Source organism: Camellia sinensis, chromosome 3 (genome assembly GCF_055761805.1).
Source record: "Camellia sinensis isolate YWXY chromosome 3, ASM5576180v1, whole genome shotgun sequence".
NCBI classification, from domain to species: Eukaryota; Viridiplantae; Streptophyta; class Magnoliopsida; order Ericales; family Theaceae; genus Camellia; species Camellia sinensis.
In genome coordinates this window covers 1,898,762-1,923,147 of record NC_138963.1, presented here as the reverse complement: position 1 = coordinate 1,923,147, position 24,386 = coordinate 1,898,762, and the positions used below count along the sequence as shown (strand labels likewise).

Sequence of the window (24,386 nt, the reverse complement as noted above, 5' to 3'; positions counted from 1 at the left end):
ATTAGGAACAATTGAGGCTCCATTATTCTTAAATAATTATTTAATTAATAAGTCAACCAAAACTTAGTTAATTAATTAAATTTAAATAACAAAATAATCTCCCTTTTCCCAGCCGCCACTTCCTGTATCCTTGGTAGTGAGTCCCAAAAAATCTTTGATTCCTCATCTTTCGTTGCCATGTGGCATTAAAATTTAGAGAGTTGTCACGTGGCAAATTTGTCAAAAAAAAGGTGCAAACACAAACATAAAAAGTCATAACTAAATATCTTAAAATAATGTCATAATTAAATAAAAAAATGACGTAACTAAGAGTACATATAGTATGGAAGTGTATATAATAAAATTCTCCTTTACTTTATAACATCTTGAACTTTGAATTCCTAATTTTGTCACATTAAACTCCACAATTTTAAAATGGTTTTCACCTCTCCTTTTATTTTCCTAGCTACATTCTACTTACTTTTCTATCACCACTATCATCATCTCTTATTTTCCTTCTATTTCACATATCTATTTTTCTCTTTCCTACCAATGCTACATATTTCCCTTATATTTCTCCTACCATCTCTTTCTCTTTCTATTATGGTGATGCTTCATATCTTCCTTTATTTTTCATATTTGGAGCTACTTTTCCATGCTCTTTTACTATCTTTTCTATCTAATAATATTGATATTGTCGCATATATACGATTTGTACATAGTAGTGAAAGGAAATGGAGTGAGGGCGATATAAAGAAGTTGCAACTTGCAAGTATGGGTAAGGAAGGAAGAGAAAGGGCTTTCAAGTGATGGCATTAGGTGTTAATAGTGTATCCAAAAAAAGATAGGAGTTGCATTTGGTAGTAAGGAGGCTTTGCTTATGCTACAAGACTTGTTGAGGTAAGAAAAAGGAGAGATTGTGGCAATTGGCAATGGAGATGCCGATAGTAAGTGGTTACTAATAGGAAAAATGGTATATGTAGAGATAATTTATAAGTCAAAATTTTAAAATATATGTTGTTAATAGTAAATTTGGTTAGGAGATAAAATTGTAATAAAAATTTAAAAAAATGTACCCATAAAAAATTAGGGGCGCTGCTATTAGAACTATCTTTTTTTCTTTGGACCCTTATCTCTTTTTTATTTTTTTTAATTCCAGTTTTATCTAAACATGAAATTACATTTTCAACCACATCTCTAACATTCTAACCCTAATTTTCTAAACCTTAACCCTAACCATTCCCATCACCTCTAGCCATCGCCCACCCTCCCCATCATTGTTTGCCACGATCTCCGATCGATCATGGCGACACTTCATTCCAACACAATGGTATTTCTTCAACAAAAAAAAAAAAAAAAAAACAATAATTCAATCCAAAAAAATCAACAAAGAAAAAACAAGCCCGCTATCTGTTCTCTCTCTACCCATTCCCTATACTCAGATCCCCGTAATGGCCACTACCAAACCTATCATCATCACTCTCTCCTTCATCTTATTCTTCTTTTTCTTCGTCATTATCTTCAATTCTCAACAGTCCAATCTCAACCCGGATTGCTCCAACCATTGGATCCACATCCGAAACCTCTCCACCCAATTCAACCTTGGCCTCCTCTCCACCTGCTTCGATTTCCCTCTCTTCACCGACTTCTGCCTCTACCTTCCCAACCACGGCCTCGGATCCAAGACCTAAAACCATAGCCACAGTTGGTTCCGCACCAACCTATTCATGCTCAAACTCATTTTCTACTGCCGCATGGCGAGACTTGTATGGAATTTCAGCCAACCCATCTCGATTGGTCAACCGCTCATTTTCCGTCGGAGAAACCAAAGCCAATCGACCCCCGATCTCTATGGTAGCGAGGGAAGTCCTTTATTTTTACCCATTCCATTCCCTTCTCTTTTTTTTCTTTTTCTTCTTCTTCTTCTTCTTCTTTTTTGTTTTTGTTTTTGTTTTTTTTTTTTTCTAGGAACCATTGGTAGCTCTTATTCTATTTTTCACCGTGGATGGTTTATTGTATGTAGCTCTTATCTTGGCCTTGGTTGGTTGATAGTGGTCAAAAGTAAGCACTAGGGTTTGGTATATAATTGGTATTAAGATAGGAAATTCATTTTGTTAGGTGGGGAGTTTAAAGAAATGGAGTCAAAGTAAAGAAGTGGGTGCTAATAACATATTAAGGTCAAGTTTAGAAAGTTTTAAATAATTTATTTTTTTATCTTTTTATCTTTTTATTTTTTTTTATTACATCACCTCTTTACTTTTCTGCACATATTTTCGTAAAAAGATAAAAAGTACACTTATTTAGGTCATTCCAAACAACTCCTAAAAATATGAGTTAATTTATTGATTTTTCGAGTTATTTAGTTTATATTACTTTTTTTTTTATTTTTTACACGTCTTTTTATAATAAATAAAAAAATAATTTATTTAATACTTTCAAAACAATTCTAAATAGAAGATAATGCAAACTAGTCAATTAACTTTATAACAATAACATAATAGGTCGTGCACATAATTTTTCCGGTAAAATTTTTTCAATAGGCACTAACAATTAGTTCAATTTGACACATGGTTCAAAATTAAAGGAAATCTTCATGGACATATATCATAAAGAGCGAAGCATACTATAGGACCATCAATTTAATTTGCATTTGAAGAAACTAAAATGTCAAGAGTTTAATTTTTTAGGACGTCAAGTAGGTTATTTTTTATTTTTTTTATTTTCAAATTTTCACATACATTTATTTCAATTTTTTATTTTTTAATTGTGACAATCAAGCAATCAAAGTTTAACTATAATTATGGTCTTTTAATCAGTTATCATTAAAAAATTAAACATAAAATTTCACGCGAGTATTATGTGTAGAGAAAAAAAATTGAAGACAAATTATATTTTGAGGAAATTACAAAAAAAAAAAAAAAAATTCCTAGAGTTTTTTTTTTTCTTGATTAGAAAAAAAAAACCCTAGAGTTTGTTCCTTGTAACAATATAAATTTTTAATTTTTAATTTTCTCAATTTAAATTTAAAATTTTTCATTTGTTTTCAATCTAAGTCATTTGCCTATTTTAATTAAGTAAAATCGATATAAAATAGATATTTTAGTTATTAAACTCAATTAAAATGAATGTTTTAGACATTTTATATATACCTATATTGATTTTAATGATTAAAGTAAAATCGACATAAAATGGATACTGTAGTCATTAAACTTAATAAAAATAGATATTTTAGACATTTTATATATACTTATATAGAGTTTAATGATTAAAATATTATTATTTTTTTTGTTGATTTTAGTTAACAAAAGTAGGCAAATGATTTAAATTAAAACAAACAAAAAGATTAATGTTCAAATTGATAAAATAAAAAATTTGGCCTTTATATTATTAAAAAAGTCAAATCCATAGATTTTATTTATTTGTTTATTTATTTTTTGTGTAATTGTCTCTAATATTAATATAAAAGGTCCAATCTTGAGATATTTTTATTCAAATATACTTGGTAGCCCGAAAAGGAGGGGCTCAAATGGCCCGAATAGGTGTTAGTCGGACGTCTGCCCGGACGACTGGGTGAAAACTTGTCTACCGCGGTTGTCATTTTTGTCGACTGCGGCTGTCAGCCTTCTCGCTGGACAACTGACAAGACGATCGAGTGGACGTCCGCCCTAATAACCGGCAAGATGAATTTCGAGTAATTCGAACCAACCTCCTTTTCGAACTACCAAGCATTGCTCTTTTTTATTTTATTTTATTTTATTATTTTTATAATTGTTCCTTATATCTTATATCTTTTAATTTTCACTTAAATTTTAAACCATAAAATGATGGAATGACCCTATTGCTAGGGGTTGATTTGGGATGTGGGCTGACTTTTTGGTTATTTTAGTTTGAGGCTAAAAAGTCTTGTTTGTGATGATTTTTTTTTTTACTTTTTTAACTTTTGTGAAAGAAAAAATATAATGATTATGAGTTATATGTGATGTTTTATCTCATTAGAATAAAAAGTTTATTTTATTTTTGTAACCAACAAGTCCCAAACTTTTTCTTCCTAAACGAACCCTAATAATTGTTTTATTTAAATTGGGAAGGATTAAATTGAAATTTCACATTAAAATTTGAGGGGTGATAGTAAAGATGAAAGTAACGCCGAAAGATGTGAAAACTCCTCCAATTCAATGTTATATCCTGTTAGGCTGTTAGCCTCTCAACCAAGATTAAAATATCGTTACAACACTTCCGTGTCTCCATCTCTCTCGATCTATATTAATACCCATATTTCCATGTCCCTCGTCTTCTGTAAAATCCTTCAATTTCAGGTACACAGTTTATAAAAGCAAACCACCTTTGGATCTCTTTCTCTTGGTATGCTTCTAAATCTTTTTTATTCATTCATTTCTCTTTCTTCCCGGTATTCAAATCGAGGATTCTAAAACTCTATCGAAACTGCTTCGCTTACCACATTGATATTTGTCTTTCCGAGACGTGAATGCATTGGAGCTGTTTCAGATTAATTGATTGTTCGTTTAATTGTCTTCTTTTGAATTTGATGCTTAATCAACTCTTCTATTTATTGAAGATCCAATTTTTATACACAAACTGAATGATGTGAGGTTGATTTGGGTTAGGACTCATGGAATTTGTACACGCATGGATCTATTCAATATCATTTTGTGTTATTACAGGTAAAGTTGGGATTTTTTTTTTTGCAATTGAAGCGCGTAAATTGGTGGGTTTTGACAGAGTTTAGTTTATTCGATCAAAGTGGCTTTTGAGTGTTAGAATTTGAGGTGAAAAAATGGAGGACGAAAAGAAGAAGAAGAAAAACAAGAAAAAGAAGAACAAGCAGACTAAAACAACAGGTGATGTGGTCACCCATGGTATTGGAGAATCGACTTATGAAGATCAGAATCATGTCATTGAGCATAATCATCACTATCAGGTTTTGGAGACTACAGATGTTCAAAATGAGGGGCCAAAAACTGATGTGGATCTGGATCTGGATAGACGTTGCATAAATGGTACCAAAGATGTAAGTTTGGTTTCAACTGAAATAACTTTTTGATCTGTACTTTTTTTTTCTTTTTTTTTTTTTTGAACAACCAAAAACTATATAGAAGCCATCAAGGCCAAGAGGAAGTTACATCGTCTCTAAGAATAGCAGTAAGAGCTCCAGGTGGGTTGGCAACCCAATCCAGAGCCAAGCTATTACAAGCATGAGCTTTTGCCAACCAGTTGGCTGCCCGATTGTTTACTCTAGAAGTCCATCGCGACTGCACAGGTTAATTTAGTTAGCATTGTCTGTCTTGTACATAGTTGAGAACATTCGGATATGGTCGCAGCTCGTAAAAGTTTATAGTGTCTTGATTACTATCTAGTAATTTGTCCTCTAGCCTCTAGGAATCTTGCAACTGTTTTTTAATGCACAATTATTTTATAATAATAAAGTTCCTTTGCACACATGCATCAGATGTAAATCAAATATTAGACTTGTATACAGAAAGTTGGTGGTGAAATCTAGTTCTCCAGTTTTATGCCTATTGTCTGCTGAGGACAGGGTTAGGCCCAGATCCAAAATATTGTCATGATCAGTTCTAATTGTGTTCTGAACATCTAGCTATGCCTGAATTTTTGTTGACTCCAGTGTAAGTGAGTACTGCTATTTCTGGTTGAGAGAAAGTCCTGTTATTAAAATTTTAGTAAATATTTGACAGAATTGTTTGTGTGAGCCTCCATGCAGTTATATGCATTCTGGCGTAAACATTAAAAGAAAGCACAGTTTTCCCCCTTCTTTCGATTAAAACGCATAACTGAGATGATTTGTGCTATTTATTTTTCATTCCCTAGAAACTAGAATCTCCTTGTGTTTTGACTCTCTATTTTTTGTGATAATTTGTCACCTTCTCTCATCTGTTACTTTATCTGTACTTCCGCAAACTTTTGGTACAGTCATCAGTATTTTCTGAAGCAGAGAAGCTGTATTGGATGGACAAAGGGGTGAGAGTTAATCAACCTGCACAATGATTTTTCTCTTTCCCATTATAATCCTGAGATTTAATTTCTTTGATTTCAACATTTATTAGGTAGAATTAGTAATCCATTGGTTTTTTTACAGGCTAGCTTGGAAGAGACAATCAAAAAAATACAAAAAGAAAATGATACACACATACAAAAAGGGGTAATAAATTTAGTGGGAGGAATAGATTGGTAATGATGTGATAAAGGACTTAGAGATGTGCTTTATCTTTTGGTATATGAATTGCACTTTTCTTCTACTTGCGTTAACCTGCTGGGTGTTTGACGGGATGTAATGTACAACTTACAGGCTTGCTTGGAAGAGAAAATAACGACATTACAAAAGGAAAATGCTGCGCACATACAGAAAGAGGTAATAAAAATTTAATATAAAAGGAGGAATAGATTGGTAGTGCAATCTTTCTTCTTCCTGTGTTATCCTGCTAGTTGTCCTATGGGAAAAGAAATCCACTCTTTTGTATGTCTTACAGGCTAGCTTGGAAGAGACAATTAAAAACTTGCAAAAGGAAAATGATACACACATGCAGAAAGAGGTAACCAAAATTTGATTTACTGGGAGGAATAGTTTGTTAATGTGACGATGAACTTTGTAAACATATTGCATTTTTCTTCTACTTGTGTCAACGTGCTGGTCATCTGACACGATGATAGATCCATTCTTTTGTATGACTTACAGGCTTCTTTCGAGATGAAACTTTTGCAATTACAGAGTGAGAGAGGTTCTTGGCTTCAGAAAGAGGTGTGTGTGCTTTATGTTGGATAATGGGATTATCTTGAAATTTGTAGATTTTTGGTAGTCAGCAGTTTATTTTTTACCACAGTTTTACCTATCAGAAAGTTCACTGCCCATAATCATTTTGTAGTAATCTTGTAACGGCTACTCCCCTTCCCACAACTCTGAAATCATCCTGGTTGCATCTTGAAACCTGGTTTTTTGCGGTCTTGAAAATTTTCAGGATGCTAGTGTAATCTAAAGTATTGTTCTGTACAGGCTGGCTTTGAGGAGAAAATTAATAAGTTGATAGATGAAACAGCTATTTTGAGTTTGAAAGGGGTAATTGTTTTTTTACTCTGTAATTTCATTGGTAGTACTTTTACTTGCCTCATTTCACAAATTATTTTTTGATGTTTCTCTGTTTATTATCATTGTTTGTATTCTACCTTTTTGCAAGTCATTTATGAGAAACATGTATTGCATAAAAAAATTTTACTGTACAACATTTTACAGTTGAGCTTAGAGGAAAAAATCAAACAAATGGAGGGGGAGAGAGATTCTTGGGTCCAAAAAGAGGTAACTTTTTCTGTGTATGGTTTTTGGTATGATTTTCTGTGTATGGTTTTTGTTTTTGTTTTTTTTTAATCACTTTGAAGTACAGTTAACTATCTAATGAAAAAAAGAAAGAAAGTATCTAATGAATTCAAAACTTGTAGATGGAATCAATAGTTGTTCCCCACCCAGCAATTCATCATGTTATCTTTTAATACTTTCTACATAAAAATTGGGCCTTGCATTTTATTTTGCTTTAATATAATTTATTTATTCTTCCAAACTGAAAAGAACCGGGCATATATTACGTATATGGTTTTTTAAAGGCATATATATTTTACATTTCATATTGTCTTATGAATCCCACTATTCTCATATGGCAAGTAAATAGATAGTTTATTGTAGAGATCCATCTCAAAGACATGTCCCTGAACTCTATGCTGCTTGTATGTGTGAAAGTGTTTACACTTATTTGGCATGACAGTTTTGCCAAGTGGATTTTAATTTTTTGCTAAAAAATAACCAAGTTCCCATAGATTTGTTTCCTTCTTCCTAACCCACTCTACTTACTCATATGAACTGCATCCAAATTGGGCCTTGCCTTTTGTTTTGCATTTATATAATTTACTTAATCATCCAAACTGAAAAGAACCATGCTTATGTTACTTATATTGTTTTAAGGTGTATCTATTTAATATTTCATATTTTCGTATGAATCCCAGTGTTCTCATGTAAATAGTTTTCTGTTTCTAAGACTTGTCCTTAAATCTATGCTTTGCTTCATGTATGTGTGGAAGCATTAACACTTGTTTGGCATGATAGTTATACCAAGTGGCTTCTCCCTCTCTCTCTCTCTCTCTCCAAGAAAGTAGTCAACAATTTATGTAAGATATTAGTTTGGTTGCTGTGCCTTATGAATTGTTTATCTCTGCAATTAAAATTGCTTGCTTTTTCTCTTCAATAATTCATAGAAAACTAAAATATAATGACATTTATACTGTTTTCTATATTTTATTTTGTGTTCCTCGTTTTTGATAGAACTCAACGAAAGAAACAGTTGATAGCCTTAGTGGTGATAACACAAGACTGCAAGCAAAGGTACATAGCCTTATTGTCAATATGAATGCAACTTGCCTGCAATCCTTTAAGCTTTGTATATGTTGCATGCTTTCATGGTTACTTGGTTCACCTATCAGAACTTAGTAAAATCAGATCAAACTAATTAAATGGTTCTGCCTCGTTTGGCAACCGAACTTTTTAGCCAAAAAGTCAAAAAGTTACTAAATTAGCCAAAAAGCTAACAACCCATACCAAAAAGTCAAAGATTCTCTTTTCTCTCTACTTTTTGCACATCTTTTCGTAAAATACCAAAAAGTCATCCCAAACATACTAGTTTTTTTTAGCACATATTTTAGCCAAATAGCCAAAAAGTTACTAAATTAGCCTGTTCCCAAACGAGGCCAGTGGTGATAACACAAGCATTTTTGTGCATGCAGAGAACAATTTGGTGGCATTACGATATTAGGTGTTTTGTTCTTAAAATTGTTTGGACAAATTTTGTCCAGAAATGCTTTGCATTTTATTGTTCTTTATTTGGAAATATAAGAGAATATTGATCTCCTCCTAACTTGTATAACAATAACAGGTAGGAACATATTGAGAATAAAAGCATGTTGGTACTTTCATGCTTCTAAGATAGATAGAATTAGACCACTAATTGGTGGCATTACGATATTAGGTGTTTTGTTCTTAAAATTATTAAGCCTTCCCGTCTTAGCTGTACATTTTCTGCATTTACAAACTGCTGATGAGGTTAGTAAAGTGTACAATTCTGTGGGATCCTTTGGTTTCATGGTCTTTTTTCTTTTTCTTTTATTTCTTTTTTTCCTTTTTCCTTCTTATATTCCCATGCCTTTTTGTCTGTGTTGTTCTGTTGCCTACAACAATCGAGCTGGAAAGGATGTCATAGTTCGTGTACAACTTATCACTCATTTACAAACCATTTAGAGCAAGCAGTAGTATTTGTTCTGATATGAATATTGAAATCAAAGCCTGGCAGGTGATGGAGTTGGAAGAATCCGGTAACTATCTCTTACGAGAAAACCAGCAGCTGGCAGAAAGCATGTCTGGTCTTCAATCTCAGATCCAGAATCTTGAGAAGAGTATTGCTTCTGCTCATACATCAACTTTGCAGCCAATGGTATGTTTCCAGTATCCTAGCTGATTGTCATATTTTGGACTGGTCATCTGTTTCTGCTGTATGTAGTTAGTTCTGGGCTTTTGGCGCCTGCCACAGGACCCGAAAAAGGGGGAAAAAAAAAAAAAAAAATACTAGAGGAAAAGTAGTAGTTACTAATAGAAACCTTGGCAGCACATCGGAGTAGTAGTTACTAATAAATAGTTCATCTGTTTCACAAATGAACATTGGAGTAGTAGTTAGATGAACTATTTATTCTGTTGAAAATTCATTCTCTCTTATTGATGTCTCTCTTCGTATGTTGATATTTTTACATGTACTCGTACTATAGCATGCTTTTGGAGGTGAGGACACAAACACTCAGATGGATGCTGCACAGCAACTGGTTGAGAAATTGGTTACCGAAAATGCAGAGCTTGTTGAGAAGGTGATAAACAATCCCTTTGAGATTTCATATATAATAAAATTAAAAAAGAAAACTTCTGAAGACAGTGTCTCCTTTAATCGTATTAGGTTAGTTTTGTTCACTTGGTCTTTGTGCATTATTAGACTCTAGTTATATACCCTATGCTAAAATTTTACATGTATATTTCCCTTGTTTTTCTTTGCACATTTTTTAACAAATCAGGTATAGTTTTTTTGATATATTTTTATTAGATTTACATAATTCTTGTGCTATTTTCTGTTTCAGGTGAATGAATTATATGTCAAGCTCGATCAACAGGGCGTAACATCTGACCTCTCTCCAGATGTTGGATCTGAACCGACTGCTGGAACTGCCGAAAAAATCTATGTTGCCGATTCTATATCTGAATTTAGCAAGAGGACATCTGCATATGATGAGAGACCAGATTCCCCCAAACATGTTCTGATTAAAGACACGAGCGATTGTGGTGATGGTGTGAATGCCGAGGATATTGCCCATATTGCTGGCTCCATAGCTGATTCCATGGAAGATGTTGCTATTAAAGCCGAGGGGGACGATGGTGAATATATTTATGCAAAGGACACAGCTGTTATACCGAACTCTCCAGATACAGTGGACTCTGAAGAAATTGTGCAGATTCCGTTGGATGAGAACGAAGTTGGGGATCCTGGGTTGCAGCTGACCCATGATGATCAAACGATCCATGTCCCAATCACCGATGCTCCACTAATAGGGGCTCCTTTCCGCTTAATATCTTTTGTTGCTAGGTATGTTAGCGGTGCTGATTTGGTAAGCAAGAGCTCTGTGAATTCAGAGACAGTAAATTCGCACGAGTAATTTGGGATGATTCATTCATTGTCATTGTAGCGAGAGTGAAATTTCACGTACCTTTGATTAGAGAAGGACCCAAATGTGGTCATATACATTGTTTTGTGATAAACACATGATAGCTGTTTTGGTAAAGGATATACTGCTAAATTTTACGAACATTGTTTTGACTTGTACTATCGTTGGATTCCCTTGGTTTTGCAGTGGCCCAATATGTGATATGTAATGTATTGCTAGTGAATGTGAAATGATATATGTTTGATGTGATTGTGTATGTTATTGGATTGCTTAGATTTGGATTCAGTGCAACAAACATATATGTTCAGAAAATGACATTGAATTTGTTTTTATTTATTTATTTATTTATTTTTATAGCATTAACAGTACAAACAAGCTGTAACAAGACTCCAAACAAAAAACTCAACTAGAAAACAAACCAGAAACTGTAGTAATACTATGCTCTCACAGCTACCATTTTTGAACTCACACAATGTTATTACCTTAAAACATAACATCAATGCTTTCAAATGACTGGCAAGAATTGGAAAACAAGAGAAATTATTGGTAAAAACTAATTTAAATTGATAACACATCGTAAACAATCTACCTGTAGGACACATTTCATTGTCAGAAAGAACTCGCATATGATGTTTTGAATACAATTCACTGTTGAAACTGAACTAAAAAGAACTGCTTTAAGTACAAACCTACGAATATTGGGCAGCAGTATCATTGCCATCATCAAGGTGTGTTTGAGTAGTTCAAGCTGGGCTTCTGTTCTGTGAGTCAGATGGTCGGATTTCTTCAATCATCCGAACAACTTGGTCCATCTTAGGCCTCATATCTGCCACCTTCTCCACGCAAGCCATTGCAATCTGAAGCATCTGCACCATCTCTTCTTCAATATTCTGATACTTCATTAGCTCAACATCAAAAACTTCAGCTGTCCATTCCTCTCTAACAACAGACTGGACCCACCTTGGGAGATCGACCACATCATCATGGCCCAGTGACTGAACTGGTGCTTTCCCTGTCAGCACCTCAAGGAGCAGAATGCCAAAGCTGTAAACATCTGATTTTTGAGTAAATTTCCTAGTTTCAATTGTCTCGGGGGCTCGATAGCCTGCAGTTCTAGGTGAGACGGTAGGGAAGCCCATGAGAGGAGTTAGTCCAAAATCAGAAATGCAGCCTTGGAGGCTTCGGGTGAGGAGGACATTGGAGGATTTGATGTTTCCGTGTGTGAGTTTCCCACCACCAGCAGAGTGGATATGGGCAACACCCTTTGCGGCTCCAAGGCAAATCTTTACTCTGGATTCCCAGTCAAGCGTTCTTCCACTCTCCCTGTTTCCTGTAGCCATTACAACACAAACAAATGGTTGATTCATGTTTTAAAGTGATTCACAAATTAGAAATGAGAAAAACATAAAAAGAAAGTAGTAGTGTATACCATGCAATTGTGCGGACAAGCTGCCAAGCGGCATGTTGTCATAAACCAGAAGTTTCTCATCCTTGGAATAGTAATAAGCACGAAGAGTCATGACATTTGGGTGCTGACCGACCACCCTCCCCACCATCTCCATCTGTTGTTCAAACTCTCTTTTACCAACCACCACTTCCTTCAGCCTCTTTACAACTACTGTTGTTCCCTCTTCCAGAATAGCCTTATAAGTTGTCCCATAACTCCCCTTTCCAGTAACTTCAGCAGAGGCTCTCAATAAATCCTCAAGATCAAAAGTATGCAAACAGCCTTCAAAGAAAACCAACTTGTTCTTCTCAGCATCTTGCACCCCACTGCTGAAATCCTCCTTAGGAGGCTCATTCCTTCCAACGCTGTAGGCCACCTTCGCTTTCTGCACACGACCACTTCCACCATCTTTTTTCTTCAAGCAGCATAGCGCCATGATCAGAAGAGGAAGAAACAGCACTGCAAAACCCCCAGTTGCAATTGCGATAATAGCTCCTGTAGTCAATTTCGTTTTGGTTTTTTGTTTTTGAGGGAGTGTCGGTGAGGGTGGCAAGTAAGCTGGGGCAAGAGAAGGTGGCAAGTAAGTTGGGGATATAGAAGGTGGGAAAAAAGATCGGGAAGGAGCGGGTGAGGGGCTCATAGGGCACTGGTTCAGTGGTGACCCACATAACAAAGAGTTCCCTTCGAAAGAGGAAGCAGGAAATTTCTTGAGGGAAGATGGAATTGAGCCATTCAAATGGTTGTTGCTCAAATTAAAATGCTTAAGATTTGAGAGATTGAGATTGGGGATGGTTCCAGTGAGGGAATTGTTCTGGAGATTCAGTCCAGTGAGAAATGTCAAATTCTGAATAGAGTTTGGAATGCTGCCCGTGAAGGAATTGAAGGAGAGGTCGAGAAAGTTGAGTTGAGGGGGGAGAGAGGAAGGAATATCTCCTGAAAAGCTATTCTGTTGAAGGTATAAATAGTGGAGGGAAGGAAGGGAAATAACATCATATGGAAGATTCCCATTGAGGTTGTTGGATCGAAGGCTGAGGATCGTGAGTGCATCCAGCTTCCCAAGGGTGTTGGCTGGAATTGGACCATAGAATCCAACACCAGGGAGCCGTAGAGAAATTACTCGAGCGCCATTTGGGTCACAAGATACACCAGCCCAAGAGGTGCAGATTGGTGATCTAGAATTCCAGTTGAGTTTTCGGCCATGGGGAACAGCGGCAACAAAATTAAGGAGGGCTTGTTTGTCTGTCTTGAGGTCAGCAATAGTTTGGGAGACAAGAAACAAGAATAAGAGCAAAGGTAATGCTGCAAAAGAAGAGAGTAGCCTCATGGGGAGTTGTTGGTGATGTGTCTGTGGAGATGATGATTATTATGAGTCTAATCTAAGCAATTCCTCTTGCTCTCCTGGGACAGCCATGGAATATTACTACTCATCTTCCACCTTCCTCCTACCACCATCAAACCATAGTAGCTGAGCATACCTAAAAAAAACAAAAACAAAAAATAAAAAAAGATGTAAATACATATTAAAACAGATTGAAAAGAATTATTTCTTATTTTGCAGAAAGCAAGCCTTATGAAGTTGATCAATGCCCCCATAGTTACTTAATAATGAAGCAAATAGGATGCACTTGATAGAAAGAATGATTTCTAAAGAATGGAAGTTCTTAATTTTTCACCTTAAATGGTTGATGCTTTTCTATGTTATGCTAACCATAGACTTGAAATCATGACTGCAGAGAGCTACCTTTCAATGAAAACTGAACTATTCAGTACAGAATCAAAATTTAAAGGAAAATTAAAATTTTGGTTTGGCATTTTCACAATGTAATACCAATAAATCATCAAATATATAAATATATATATAAAGTGGTATAGTAGCAATCTATACCGTCCTTTTCTTTAAAACATTTTGTGCATGATGACCTGATCTTGTGAAGAAGTAATTTTATTAGTATGCGTGCTTTAGGTGAGGATATACAAGTCCAATAGCTTTTGGCTTGTGTACTATAAACAAGAACAGGCGAGGGAGCTGCTACACCATATTCTCTCAACTAAACCAAGAAAAACACAACAGAAAACAACAGACAGCCCCTTGCCCCACAAACCTTAAATAAAGAGAGGAAATCAAAAGCGGCACACGTCATGGCTTTAAAAAATTCAGCTGAAACGTCAGATGTGGGCTTTTCAGTGAAGCAAAGTGTGGAAATAAAAAACTCCAGAATAGCTAAACCCTTTGTTTATGGCGGGGAAGACGCAACAAAATTGTCTTTTCAACCCAAACTCTTTGTTGAGCTATTCAGATTAAAGACATGTAAAGGAGAAGGCAAGTATTATTTTTCTTTGCAAAAAAATTCTCCCTTTAAGAACTCCTTATTGTTCCTTTTAAATACTAAGAAGTTCATGGTCATGCATTTTCTAATACGAATTTGGCATTACCAGGGACAATATAATGGACAAATTAACAAACGGCCTTGCTATAGATCAATATTCTTACACTAAACAAAAATTCTTACACTTAAACACTGTTGTTTTGCTTCGGTTGCCTTGGCTCACTCAACTCTATCCCAATACAAAATCAACCAAATCAGCCCTAAAAAGTAAAAGCCATAAAAAAAAAAATCAATTATTCTCATACAAGTACTCATTCATCGAAATAACAACCTCATAGTTCGCACCCCCTTATTTTCTATCGAAAGTAATTTTTAGTTCTAGTTTTCCTGACAAGAATGTGAATTCCACTGGTGAAGGGAAGTATTAACACTTATCCTTTCAAGCATTTGAATCTAAATCAAAGTGTCTGAAGAGCAAAGCTCTGGCTCTTCATTAACCATAAATTGTATTGTGATAATTTATCATTCTATTTTTCTTCATTGTTACAATCCCTAGTTGTGGAAAAGTGCAATCAGTGAAAAACAATTGGATATGCCAAAGTTTTTGTCAAGGTCAAACGAGTGTAGAACGCAAGGTTTACCGTTGATTTACTGGCATTTACTTCAACTGAGGCTCTGATCATCCACCTCTAGATCGAAGACTGAAGCAGAACAAGAGACATTGCACAGAGAGAGAGAGAGAGAGAGAGAGAGAGATGTGAAGTGTAATCAGAGTTGAGAAAGCTAATGCTATGTTTTGGATCTTGTTTTGTAATTTCTTATTATTCATATTGAGTAAACAGCCAAAATTAGAATTTTCTTTTTTTTTTTTTTGACAATTATATATTGTTGATTTTCTTCTCTTTCACTCAATCCAACCCAAAAAAAAAAAAAAAAAAAAAATTACTTCTTTCACTGAGTTTTCTTTCACCATCTTTTCATTTTCTCTCAACAAATCTAAGATCTAAACATAACAAGTCAAATTTTTTAGCGAGACAGTAAAGACATTCATATTTCGTACAAAAACTCTCTTGGAGGCATGGTGAGCTACACCAAACCTCAACAAGAAGCTTCGCAAATTAAGACTAGTACAAACCAAGCAAAATGGAGAGAATGCAAAATTACTAACATTAAAAAAAATAATAATAAATAAAAAAGCATACAAATACTCATAAATTTTAAACATTCACATCTACATATGCACACAGAGAGTGAGAAAGAGAGAGAGAGAGAGAGAGAGAGAGAGAGATTAGACCTTGAATTTCTCAAAGCTTTAGTGATCTGGAAATCTAAAGCTCACAAAAATCCGGAACAGAGAGAGGCACTATTATGTATCTCTAATTCTATATAAATATAAATGTATTTTGGTCACTAACTTCCAACGGCATTCTCATCTCTCTCTCTCTCTCTCTCTGAGAACAGAGGGGGAGAGAGAATATGAGTGATGAGAGACAGAGAGAATAAAAGCTTTGGATTCAAAGGTTAAAAAGACACTTGCTGAGAAACGAAATTCCACAGCTTCTTCGTCAAGCAAACGGAGGAAGACACAGATCTCGATGATAAATTACTTTATGCCTCAATATGTATATATATTCTCTTCTTTCTACAAGCTTTAGCCATCTCGCTTCTCTCTCTCTCTCTCTCTCTCTCTCTCTTAAATTGTTGGCGAACTACATTTTGAAGAAAACTAGTAGCGCCTTTGCTCTGCTCATAATGTAATCATTCGTCTTGTTTGGTGAGAAAATAAAAATAAAAAAGAGATGCAGAAATTAGTTTATTGACTGTGAATGAATGAATGTGATAATAAAAATGAATTATATATATATATATATATAAATGTAGTTTTCGTATCCCTGTGGATTAACCATTTGTCTTCGCTGCCTCATCTGCCACTACCCCTGCCCCCAAGCAACCAGGTACGGACTCCACGTTTAAAATATAAAAGGGTGAATATATAAAAATTCTAACATTGATAGAGATCCCTTCGATCACCATCCCACTACCCCTCCTTCTACACACACATGTGGCAGATAATGATTGATAAAGAAAGAAAAAAAAAAAAAAAAAAAAATTAGCCAATTGAAGGGAAAGGGGTCAAAAGGGACGGAAGGAAAAAGGAATTTAAAACATTTTTCATAAAAATTTTAAGAACAAAAACAAACAATTTTTATTTGTAATGAAAAGTAAACTTACCTTCCGTTTGGCATGTCGGGTTTTGTTTTTGATTTTTTTGATTATTTTAGTTAAGATAAAATAAATTTTTTAATTTAATAAGATAAAATATCACATTTAAATTATAATTATTTTATTTTTTTTCTTACAAAAATTTAACGTTTTAGCCCATGCTAAAATAACCAAAAAGTCTAAAAATCAAAAAACTAACTCACATTCCAAACGAACCCTTAATAATAAAACAAAATTAATTTTCTTATATTCACGTTAGAAAATCAAAGCAAATGTTGACAAATAGGTTAATATTAAAATTAAGTTGGGTTTGATACTCCATCGACTGTTTTGGAAATTTGGTGATTTTTAACTTATTTTGAGTTGTATCACTTATTTATTTTTTTATATGTTTTTTCAAAAAAAAAAATTAGAAGGCCAAAAAATAAGCTTTTAACCTAGTATAATTAATATTAAATTTTTGAATAATGTATTTCTTAATTGATGGGATCAAAATAACCTGTTGATTTCTCTAAATTTTTCTCCAACAATGCTAGAGGACCACAATTTTTGTGACCACAATGGCTTAAAACTGCCAAAATAACGTCGTTTTGGGTGCAAAACATGCCAAAACAACGTCATTTTGACAATTTTAAACCATTGTAGCGATAAAAATTATGACCCTCAAATATTTCCCATTTTTCTCTTATCTGCAGCTTAGGATTTGTAAGTGTCAGAGGGTTATGAAAAGCTTTAGTACATATTTTTTTATTTTTTAAAAAAATTATACTTTAGTCCACATGTTTCATAATATAAAAGGGTAGCCACTTAAATTTATTTTAAAAACTTAAAGGGGGGGGGGTTACTTAATTTTAAAAATAACTTGGAAGGACAAACTTATATAATTTAAAAATAATTAATAATAAATACTAATATATATATATATATATATATAATAAAAGAGTTTTTTTTTTCAAATTCTAAGAGGGTGATGTCTCCCTTGGGCCCTATGGGTACATTCTTGGCCCAAAACAATTTAACACAACTTTAGCTCTGTAGTTTTAAAGTTTGAGGTATAATAAATTCAAACCCTAGCTAAATTGCCATCTCATAAAAACTAAAAAAAAGGACAAAAAAAACAAGAAGCTTACATAACTCAATGGCAGATCTTAAGAAAAGTCTATGCATATGCATGAAAGCCGCACAATGACAATGCATTATTAAAAGGTCATATAATTTGCAAGTATTACTACAATTATTTACTTTGTAGAATTTTATGTGGATCATTTATGAAACATTCAAATAATTTGATATTCATAACTATATGATTTTATTATATTTTTGTTAAAAAAAAAAGAAAAATTAGTCTAAGGTCCCTCTCATATTTTTAATAATGAAAGAGACCCACAATATTATTTTTTAATATCTAAAGTCCCTAAACCCACACTCATATATCAGATCAGAGAAATTTGACTATCTTTCTCTCTTCTCGATCTTCATTCTATCCAAACTAAACACTCTCTCTTTGTGCACATTCCTCTCTCCCTCTGCTCATTTCTCCTCTCTGTCTTCATCTCTGACGTCGCCAGCTTCACTGTTAAAACCTATCACCTACTTCACCCACTTAAACCTACTCCACTAAACCTAACCCACTACACCACTACCACCTCCACTTCACTTACTCCTTATCTACTACACACTCACCCTCTTCTATATATAGGAATCATGAATCATTGTAATAAATATAACATTATATCAATCAATAATATCAATCATCAATACATATTTCATTCTCTCTATTTTTCCATACATCAAATTTAACATGGTATCAGAGCAAACATCCTCACCTTACCCATTGCATAAGCATTGACAACAGCATTTTGAAGCTTTTGTCCTCCGCAAGCTGCAGTGTACTGCTGCAATATATATTGAGCAGAGGATGATTCAATGGGGGTGTCTTTGATGCTAAGATGAGGCAAAGGGTCATTGATGCTAACGTGCACCGGAGCCAGAGGCGCACCCAAAACACTGAGCAGCAACCTCAGATCGGACCGTTGATAGGCAGAGACCGAGCTGGCCCTTCATCCAGTGGCCCCACCTCTCCATCCTGGAATCCCCACCGTCCGATTCATCAGGATCAGGCCCTTCCATTAACGGCGACAGCGCCTCCGCAGGCCTCAAGCTCTCGGATCTCGAAATGAACACGTCTGGGCCCGCCACGTGGTGGCCTGCGGCGGGTCTCCTCCGGCGCAGAAGACCCGACCCCGGAGAAACACTCCTGGATGGACTCCTCCCCCTAGACCTCCCCGGAGACAGGCCCCTGCCGACTTCGTCTTTCAAAGCCGAGAAAATCCTTGTTTTCTCTCCATCTTTTGGTCTCCCTCAAACAGCAACAAAACTCAGCGGGCACTATAAAAAGAGGTGCAAAAAAAAAAAAAAAAGCGAAGCAGGCACTCACGCTCACTGCACTGTTCTTTCTTAACACAAAAAAAAAAAAAAAAACAAACAAACAAATATTTGCACATATTAATTTCCTGAAATCAAATTAATATATCTTTCACTTTGCTTAAAAGCAGGCACTCACTGCACTACCCACATTAAAAGCAGGCACTCACTGCACTGCACCTATTCTCTCTCACTTTACTTTTTTCATCACCCATGTGACCCATTCTACAAAACTATATCTTTTGCCGGAGCAACCTGTACTCTTGTTTTCCTGAAATCCCCTTTCTTTTCTTTTCTTTATTTTCCACTTTCAAACCCTTTATTTTTTTATTCTCTTTAATCACCCCCATGGCTGACCCAACACCACTCTTCTATTATTTCACATTTTTTCTTTTATTTTAAGATATATATATATATATATCTATATTTTTTATTATACTATATTTCTCCTATCCCTACTTTTATTTTATTTTATTTTATTTTATTTTATTTTATTTTTATCTTTCTTTTTCCCTTATCTTATTATTATTTTTTATATTCCACAAAAAAAAAAAAACAAAAAAACAAAAAACAAAAAAAACAAAAAAAAACAAGAGAGGAAGAAAACGAACTGCACACCATCTTATTTTATTCATGTCGGGGCTCACCCCGATCACAATTTTACACAAAAAAAAAAAAAAAAAAACCACACAAGATCACCATCACAACAACAGATTTGTTTTCTTTTCTGCAGACAGCTACCCACCGACCTACTCAGCCGCCGGTCTCTTCTTTTTGCCTCCGTCCTGGGCGGCCCTTGACGGTGCTGCTTCCGTATTTTTCACGCCGCCGAGCACGTTCACTCCCCCATACTCCTCCACTGCAGCATATGGCGGCCCTCCAAATCGAAACATCACGGTGGCCTTCCGCTTCAGCTCCTTATTTTCCGCCTTTAGCACACTTATCTCTGCTCGCGCATCCTTATACATGCGTTGGAGCAGAGCCAGTTGGGCGTTTAACTGTTGCACCTCATTTGTCCTACTCTGCAGCCGGTGCGACAAGTTTGTGACCGCAGTCATGGTTTCCACACATGACTTCAAGGTATACTGATTGGCCTCAATATCAGTTTGCACCGCCATTTTTTGCTCCACCGACCACATCGGAAAGTTCAACGGAGCAAAACCAGAGGCGCTTGGTTGAGGTTCACTGGCCACCGCACCAGTTATCTCTCTTGTTGACTCGTTGAGGTCGGGAAAGAGAGTGAGCAGACCACGGGACGAAGAGGCCATGTTCTGGGTAGCTAGACGGGAAGAAGAGGCCATGTTATGGGTTGCTGAGTGTTTCAGAGAAGGGTTGGTTACAAAATGGCAACAGAGTGTTACAGAGTATCTCTCTCAGAACACAAAGAGTTTTTCAGAGGTTTCAACTGGTTTGTTCTGCTTCCAAGCCTCAGCCTCCGCTTCGGTTTATAAAGACCATGATGAAGAGGCCGACATGCCACTCTGTCGCTCACGTGCCTCGCCGCGTCTCCGGCTCACCTTTTGATGGCTCGACGCTTTCTGTCGGGCACGCCTTTTGATGAAGTGGGCGCGCCTTTTGAGGGCGCGACTTTTGAGGGCTCACTATATATATATATATATTCATATATATATATATTTGGGTAGCCTATATACACCATCATACAGTGTATTTTTTAGGGGTCCGACAAGACTCTGTAAACTGTCCCGACATTGATTCCGGTTAGCTCCTTCAAGGGTCCGACAAGACTCTGTAAACTGTCCCGACATTGATTCCGGTTAGCTCCTTCAAGGGTCCGACAAGACTCTGTAAACTGTCCCGACATTGATTCCGGTTAGCTCCTTCATGGGTCCGACAAGACTCTGTAAACTGTCCCGACATTGATTTCGGTTAGTTTCTACAAGGGTCCAGCAAGACTCCGTAAACTGTCACAACAACTATCACAACATTGTCTGCTACAACGGTCCGACATGACCCCATAAACTGTCTTCTACATCGGTCTGACACAACTATCCAGTGTCCTCTACAACGTTATGACACCACCATACAGTGTCTTCACCATTGGTCTGACACGACCATACAGTGTCTCCTATCCGCTTTTCTTTTATGTATTCGTCTATTTTCTTGTTTTGTTACTCTCTCCAAACTCAAGTTGGCTAGTTCCTATCCCCCTTGAGTTTGCGGGGGGCTGTTAAAACCTATCACCTACTTCACCCACTTAAACCTACTCCACTAAACCTAACCCACTACACCACTACCACCTCACCTACTCCACTAAACCTGACCCACTACACCACTACCACCTCCACTTCACCTACTCCTTATCTACTACACACTCACCCTCTTCTATATATAGGAATCATGAATCATTGTAATAAATATAACATTATATCAATCAATAATATCAATCATCAATACATATTTCATTCTCTCTATTTTTCCATACATCAAATTTAACATTCACCTTCGCCCTTGTCTCTACCACGCCGTCGTCAAAATATCACAATCTGAGCCGGACCACAACGATCTGAGCTGCGAACCACCATGATCTGAGTCTAACTATCGCGATATGAGCCGCGAACCACCACAATCTGAGTCAGACCACCGCGATCTGAGCTGAAATCAACGCTGACGATCGAGTTGCCTTGTTGATGTCGTGGCTGTCTTCATCGCTGCTGCCACCAGCGCTGTTTTTGTCGCCGCCGAGCACCACCGCTTGATGGTGGTAGTGGTGGGGTCACGACCCAAACCCCCCCTGTAGGTTTAGCATCGTAACCGGCCAGTAATCCTTGGATTACCAAAGGCCTCTGACAAATTAGCAAATAGTAAGGGGTTGCGGAAGTAATTATACAAAATAGACAAGGTCCAATGAGCTGTGATGACATACATGGGACAAAAGATTTCAAAACTTATATATATATATACATGAGCATGCCGGTTGAAGGACACCAATATTTACAAACATTTACAAAAGTGTAATTCCCAGGACCCGACTTTACAAAACAGACAGAGACTAGCATAAGTACAAAAACAGCCATATAACTAGACTTCGATCGGAACCTCCTCGAGAGGCACAACAGTTGGCTAACAAAAACAGAGGTGAAGGCCGTCAACTCTAGCCCTGATCATGCGACGGCTCACCTACATATATAATATAAACTGTGAGCGAAAGCTCAGTGAACAATAACATAGTAAAAGGGTTTCAATGAATGAGTCCGTACAGATTCAGAAATCATAATTCATAATTTGTCCAGATCATATACAGAAATCATGAGGTATACATAAATATACGTGATACATCTGTTAGCATTAACAGAGTAGATACAGAACAGATGCAGACACGTGAGGGTTACGAATAACCAGTTCCATAAAGGAACCTCCGGATCCGGGTAATAGAGAGTAAACACGTTGAGCCCCCATGACGGGGCCTCCGGTACGGGTAATAGAGTGCAGACAGATTAAGTTCCATAAAGGAACTTCCGATACCGGGTAACAGCCAACAGATATCACATGATGCTAAGGATGTCACGAATACATAACAAAAATTGGACAATTATTCATTGTACAGAACATATCATTTCAAAAAACAGTCTTAATTTATCACACAGAAAATAAGTAAAGTTGAACATATCTTTACTATGTTATTACTCACAATTGGCCTTGAGACAGATAGACGGTGCAGGTTGGTCAAACAGTACGTAGCACGTGACCTACATAACCCATAACAGATACACACTTGAAGCACACGTTCTAATTGTTCATAACTACTTTGTTGGCTCTTAGTGTATTTCTAACCTTTAATCCTCATTATGGAATCTTAAACATGGCCTAGGAATGTCTAGGATTGGATGAGGAAACAAGAGTGCATTGGAAAACATTTCTTAAAATTTGTTGAAAATAAAGTCCACGCTCGAACGTGGGTTTTCCCGCTCGAGCGGACATGCAGACAATGAAGCCCCGCTCGAGCGCGGACTTCCCCGCTCGAACAGACTGTAAACCTCAACAGAAGTACTGGATGTGTGTTTTCACGCTTGACGGGCGCTCGACCTACGCTCGAGCGTGAGACTCAGAACCTCGCTCGAGCGTGGATTCCCTCGCTTGAGCAGACTGTAAAACACAAGAACTTCTGGGTATATGCATTTTACGCTCGAGCGTAGACTTCCACGCTCGAGCGGAGTGCATGTACTCAGGGTACACGCTCGAGCGTAAAGTTCCACGCTCGAGCGTAAATCAAATTTCTGGAAATTCCAGATTTGATCACCAAGCTCAAATTCGACCTTAAATGCATCAAACTCAATTTTCTTGGACCAAAACTTTGGAAAACACCTAGAAACTCATAAAACAACATGTTTACAACATCATTTCAAGAAATCATGGCCCAAGAGTAAACCAATTGTACAAAATTCAGCTTTAAACTCAAAATCAATTTATAAACATGACATGCATGTACATTTTTGAGCTAAGGCTCTCCAAAACATGATCAAATGCTACTAAATAACATAAAACTCATTGTTTTCCCAAAATTAAAGTGAACTCAACACATGCATGAGGGAATTCTTGAAAATCATCCTTCAAAATGCTATGAAACATGCATGCATGCATGGATTGACCTTCTTCTCTAGCCCTTAAGCTTGATTCTCATATCTTATAGCTCAATTAACTTGAATTCATGCATGAACAACTGAAATTCATAAACAAAATGGTGAATTTCCTACCTCAAGCCTTGAATTCTAAGTGTAAAGGCCCAATCTCCCAAGTCTTCTTCAAACTCCTCTAATTTTTAAGCAAACTTTCTTGTTGTCAATTCTCCCAACTCTCCCTCTCTCTCTCGGTTCTCTCCCTTAGAATGAGCTCAAATATGATCAAAATAAATAAAAAAGGTGAGTTGGGCTCAATTAGCCTAATAAGTAGTAATTTGTTCAAAAATAAACAAATGACATTATTTTAATCAAATTTAATCGTTCCGAACCGAATTTTAATCAAACCTACCATAAAATCCTATAAATCCTAACTAACACATAAATCAAGTCAATTTCTGATTCGGTCGTCGATAAGGCTTTCAATTCACAACCTGAAACTAAAATGTGAATAGATCTTTCCACACCGTACAGATAAAGACACAAAAATAATGCAACACACATGTAAATTAATTCCAAATCTCTCCTAAATTACTGTTAGGCATAATTAAATACGAACTAATAATAATCAGAGGTCAGGGT

General features: G+C 36.0%; 2 protein-coding genes across 21 annotated transcripts; one reads left to right on the top strand and one right to left on the bottom strand.

The window, feature by feature from the left end:
- Positions 1-4,084: 4,084 nt before the first annotated feature.
- Positions 4,085-11,005, top strand: LOC114297589 (Mitochondrial ATP synthase D chain-related protein). 16 transcript variants are annotated; one of them, XM_028242041.2, is made up of 14 exons: positions 4,211-4,341; positions 4,605-4,661; positions 4,742-5,008; positions 5,926-5,973; positions 6,092-6,154; positions 6,302-6,364; positions 6,483-6,545; positions 6,689-6,751; positions 7,004-7,066; positions 7,241-7,303; positions 8,318-8,377; positions 9,339-9,479; positions 9,808-9,903; positions 10,168-11,005. In XM_028242041.2, exons 3-14 carry the CDS (start codon positions 4,775-4,777, stop codon positions 10,738-10,740), a joined length of 1,530 nt encoding a protein of 509 aa, XP_028097842.2. In that variant the 5' UTR covers positions 4,211-4,341; positions 4,605-4,661; positions 4,742-4,774; the 3' UTR covers positions 10,741-11,005. The 16 variants fall into 16 exon arrangements, with proteins under 16 accessions (XP_028097841.2, XP_028097839.2, XP_082775084.1 ...); XM_082918953.1 differs by having other exon boundaries at positions 4,236-4,341; positions 4,556-4,661; XM_028242040.2 differs by lacking the exon at positions 4,605-4,661 and having other exon boundaries at positions 4,085-4,341; positions 4,720-5,008.
- A 284-nt stretch (positions 11,006-11,289) lies between these two features.
- On the bottom strand, positions 11,290-16,472 carry LOC114297588 (putative inactive receptor kinase At5g58300). Of its 5 annotated transcripts, XM_082918949.1 has the most exons (5): positions 15,818-15,883; positions 15,165-15,224; positions 14,707-14,783; positions 12,179-13,671; positions 11,290-12,079 (listed from the first exon to the last, which is right to left on the bottom strand). In XM_082918949.1, the coding sequence occupies exons 4-5, from the start codon at positions 13,518-13,520 to the stop codon at positions 11,493-11,495; spliced, it is 1,929 nt and encodes a 642-aa protein (XP_082775075.1). In that variant the 5' UTR covers positions 13,521-13,671; positions 14,707-14,783; positions 15,165-15,224; positions 15,818-15,883; the 3' UTR covers positions 11,290-11,492. The 5 variants fall into 5 exon arrangements, with proteins under 5 accessions (XP_082775075.1, XP_082775077.1, XP_082775074.1 ...); XM_082918951.1 differs by lacking the exon at positions 14,707-14,783 and having other exon boundaries at positions 15,818-16,367; XM_082918948.1 differs by lacking the exon at positions 15,165-15,224 and having other exon boundaries at positions 15,818-16,364.
- Positions 16,473-24,386: the final 7,914 nt, after the last annotated feature.

What these genes read in the sequence shown, in the direction of transcription:
- LOC114297589 (XM_028242040.2), top strand. Translation starts at nt 4,775, where the DNA reads ATGGAGGACGAAAAGAAGAAGAAGAAAAACAAGAAAAAGAAGAACAAG. An exon ending in GTTCTTGGCTTCAGAAAGAG is followed by an intron (nt 6,752 to 7,003) that starts GTGTGTGTGCTT and finishes TGTTCTGTACAG; the next exon opens with GCTGGCTTTGAGGAGAAAAT. An exon ending in ATGCAGAGCTTGTTGAGAAG is followed by an intron (nt 9,904 to 10,167) that starts GTGATAAACAAT and finishes TTTCTGTTTCAG; the next exon opens with GTGAATGAATTATATGTCAA.
- LOC114297588 (XM_082918947.1), bottom strand. Translation starts at nt 13,520, where the DNA reads ATGAGGCTACTCTCTTCTTTTGCAGCATTACCTTTGCTCTTATTCTTG. An exon ending in CTTGTCCGCACAATTGCATG is followed by an intron (nt 12,080 to 12,178) that starts GTATACACTACT and finishes TAATGGCTACAG; the next exon opens with GAAACAGGGAGAGTGGAAGA.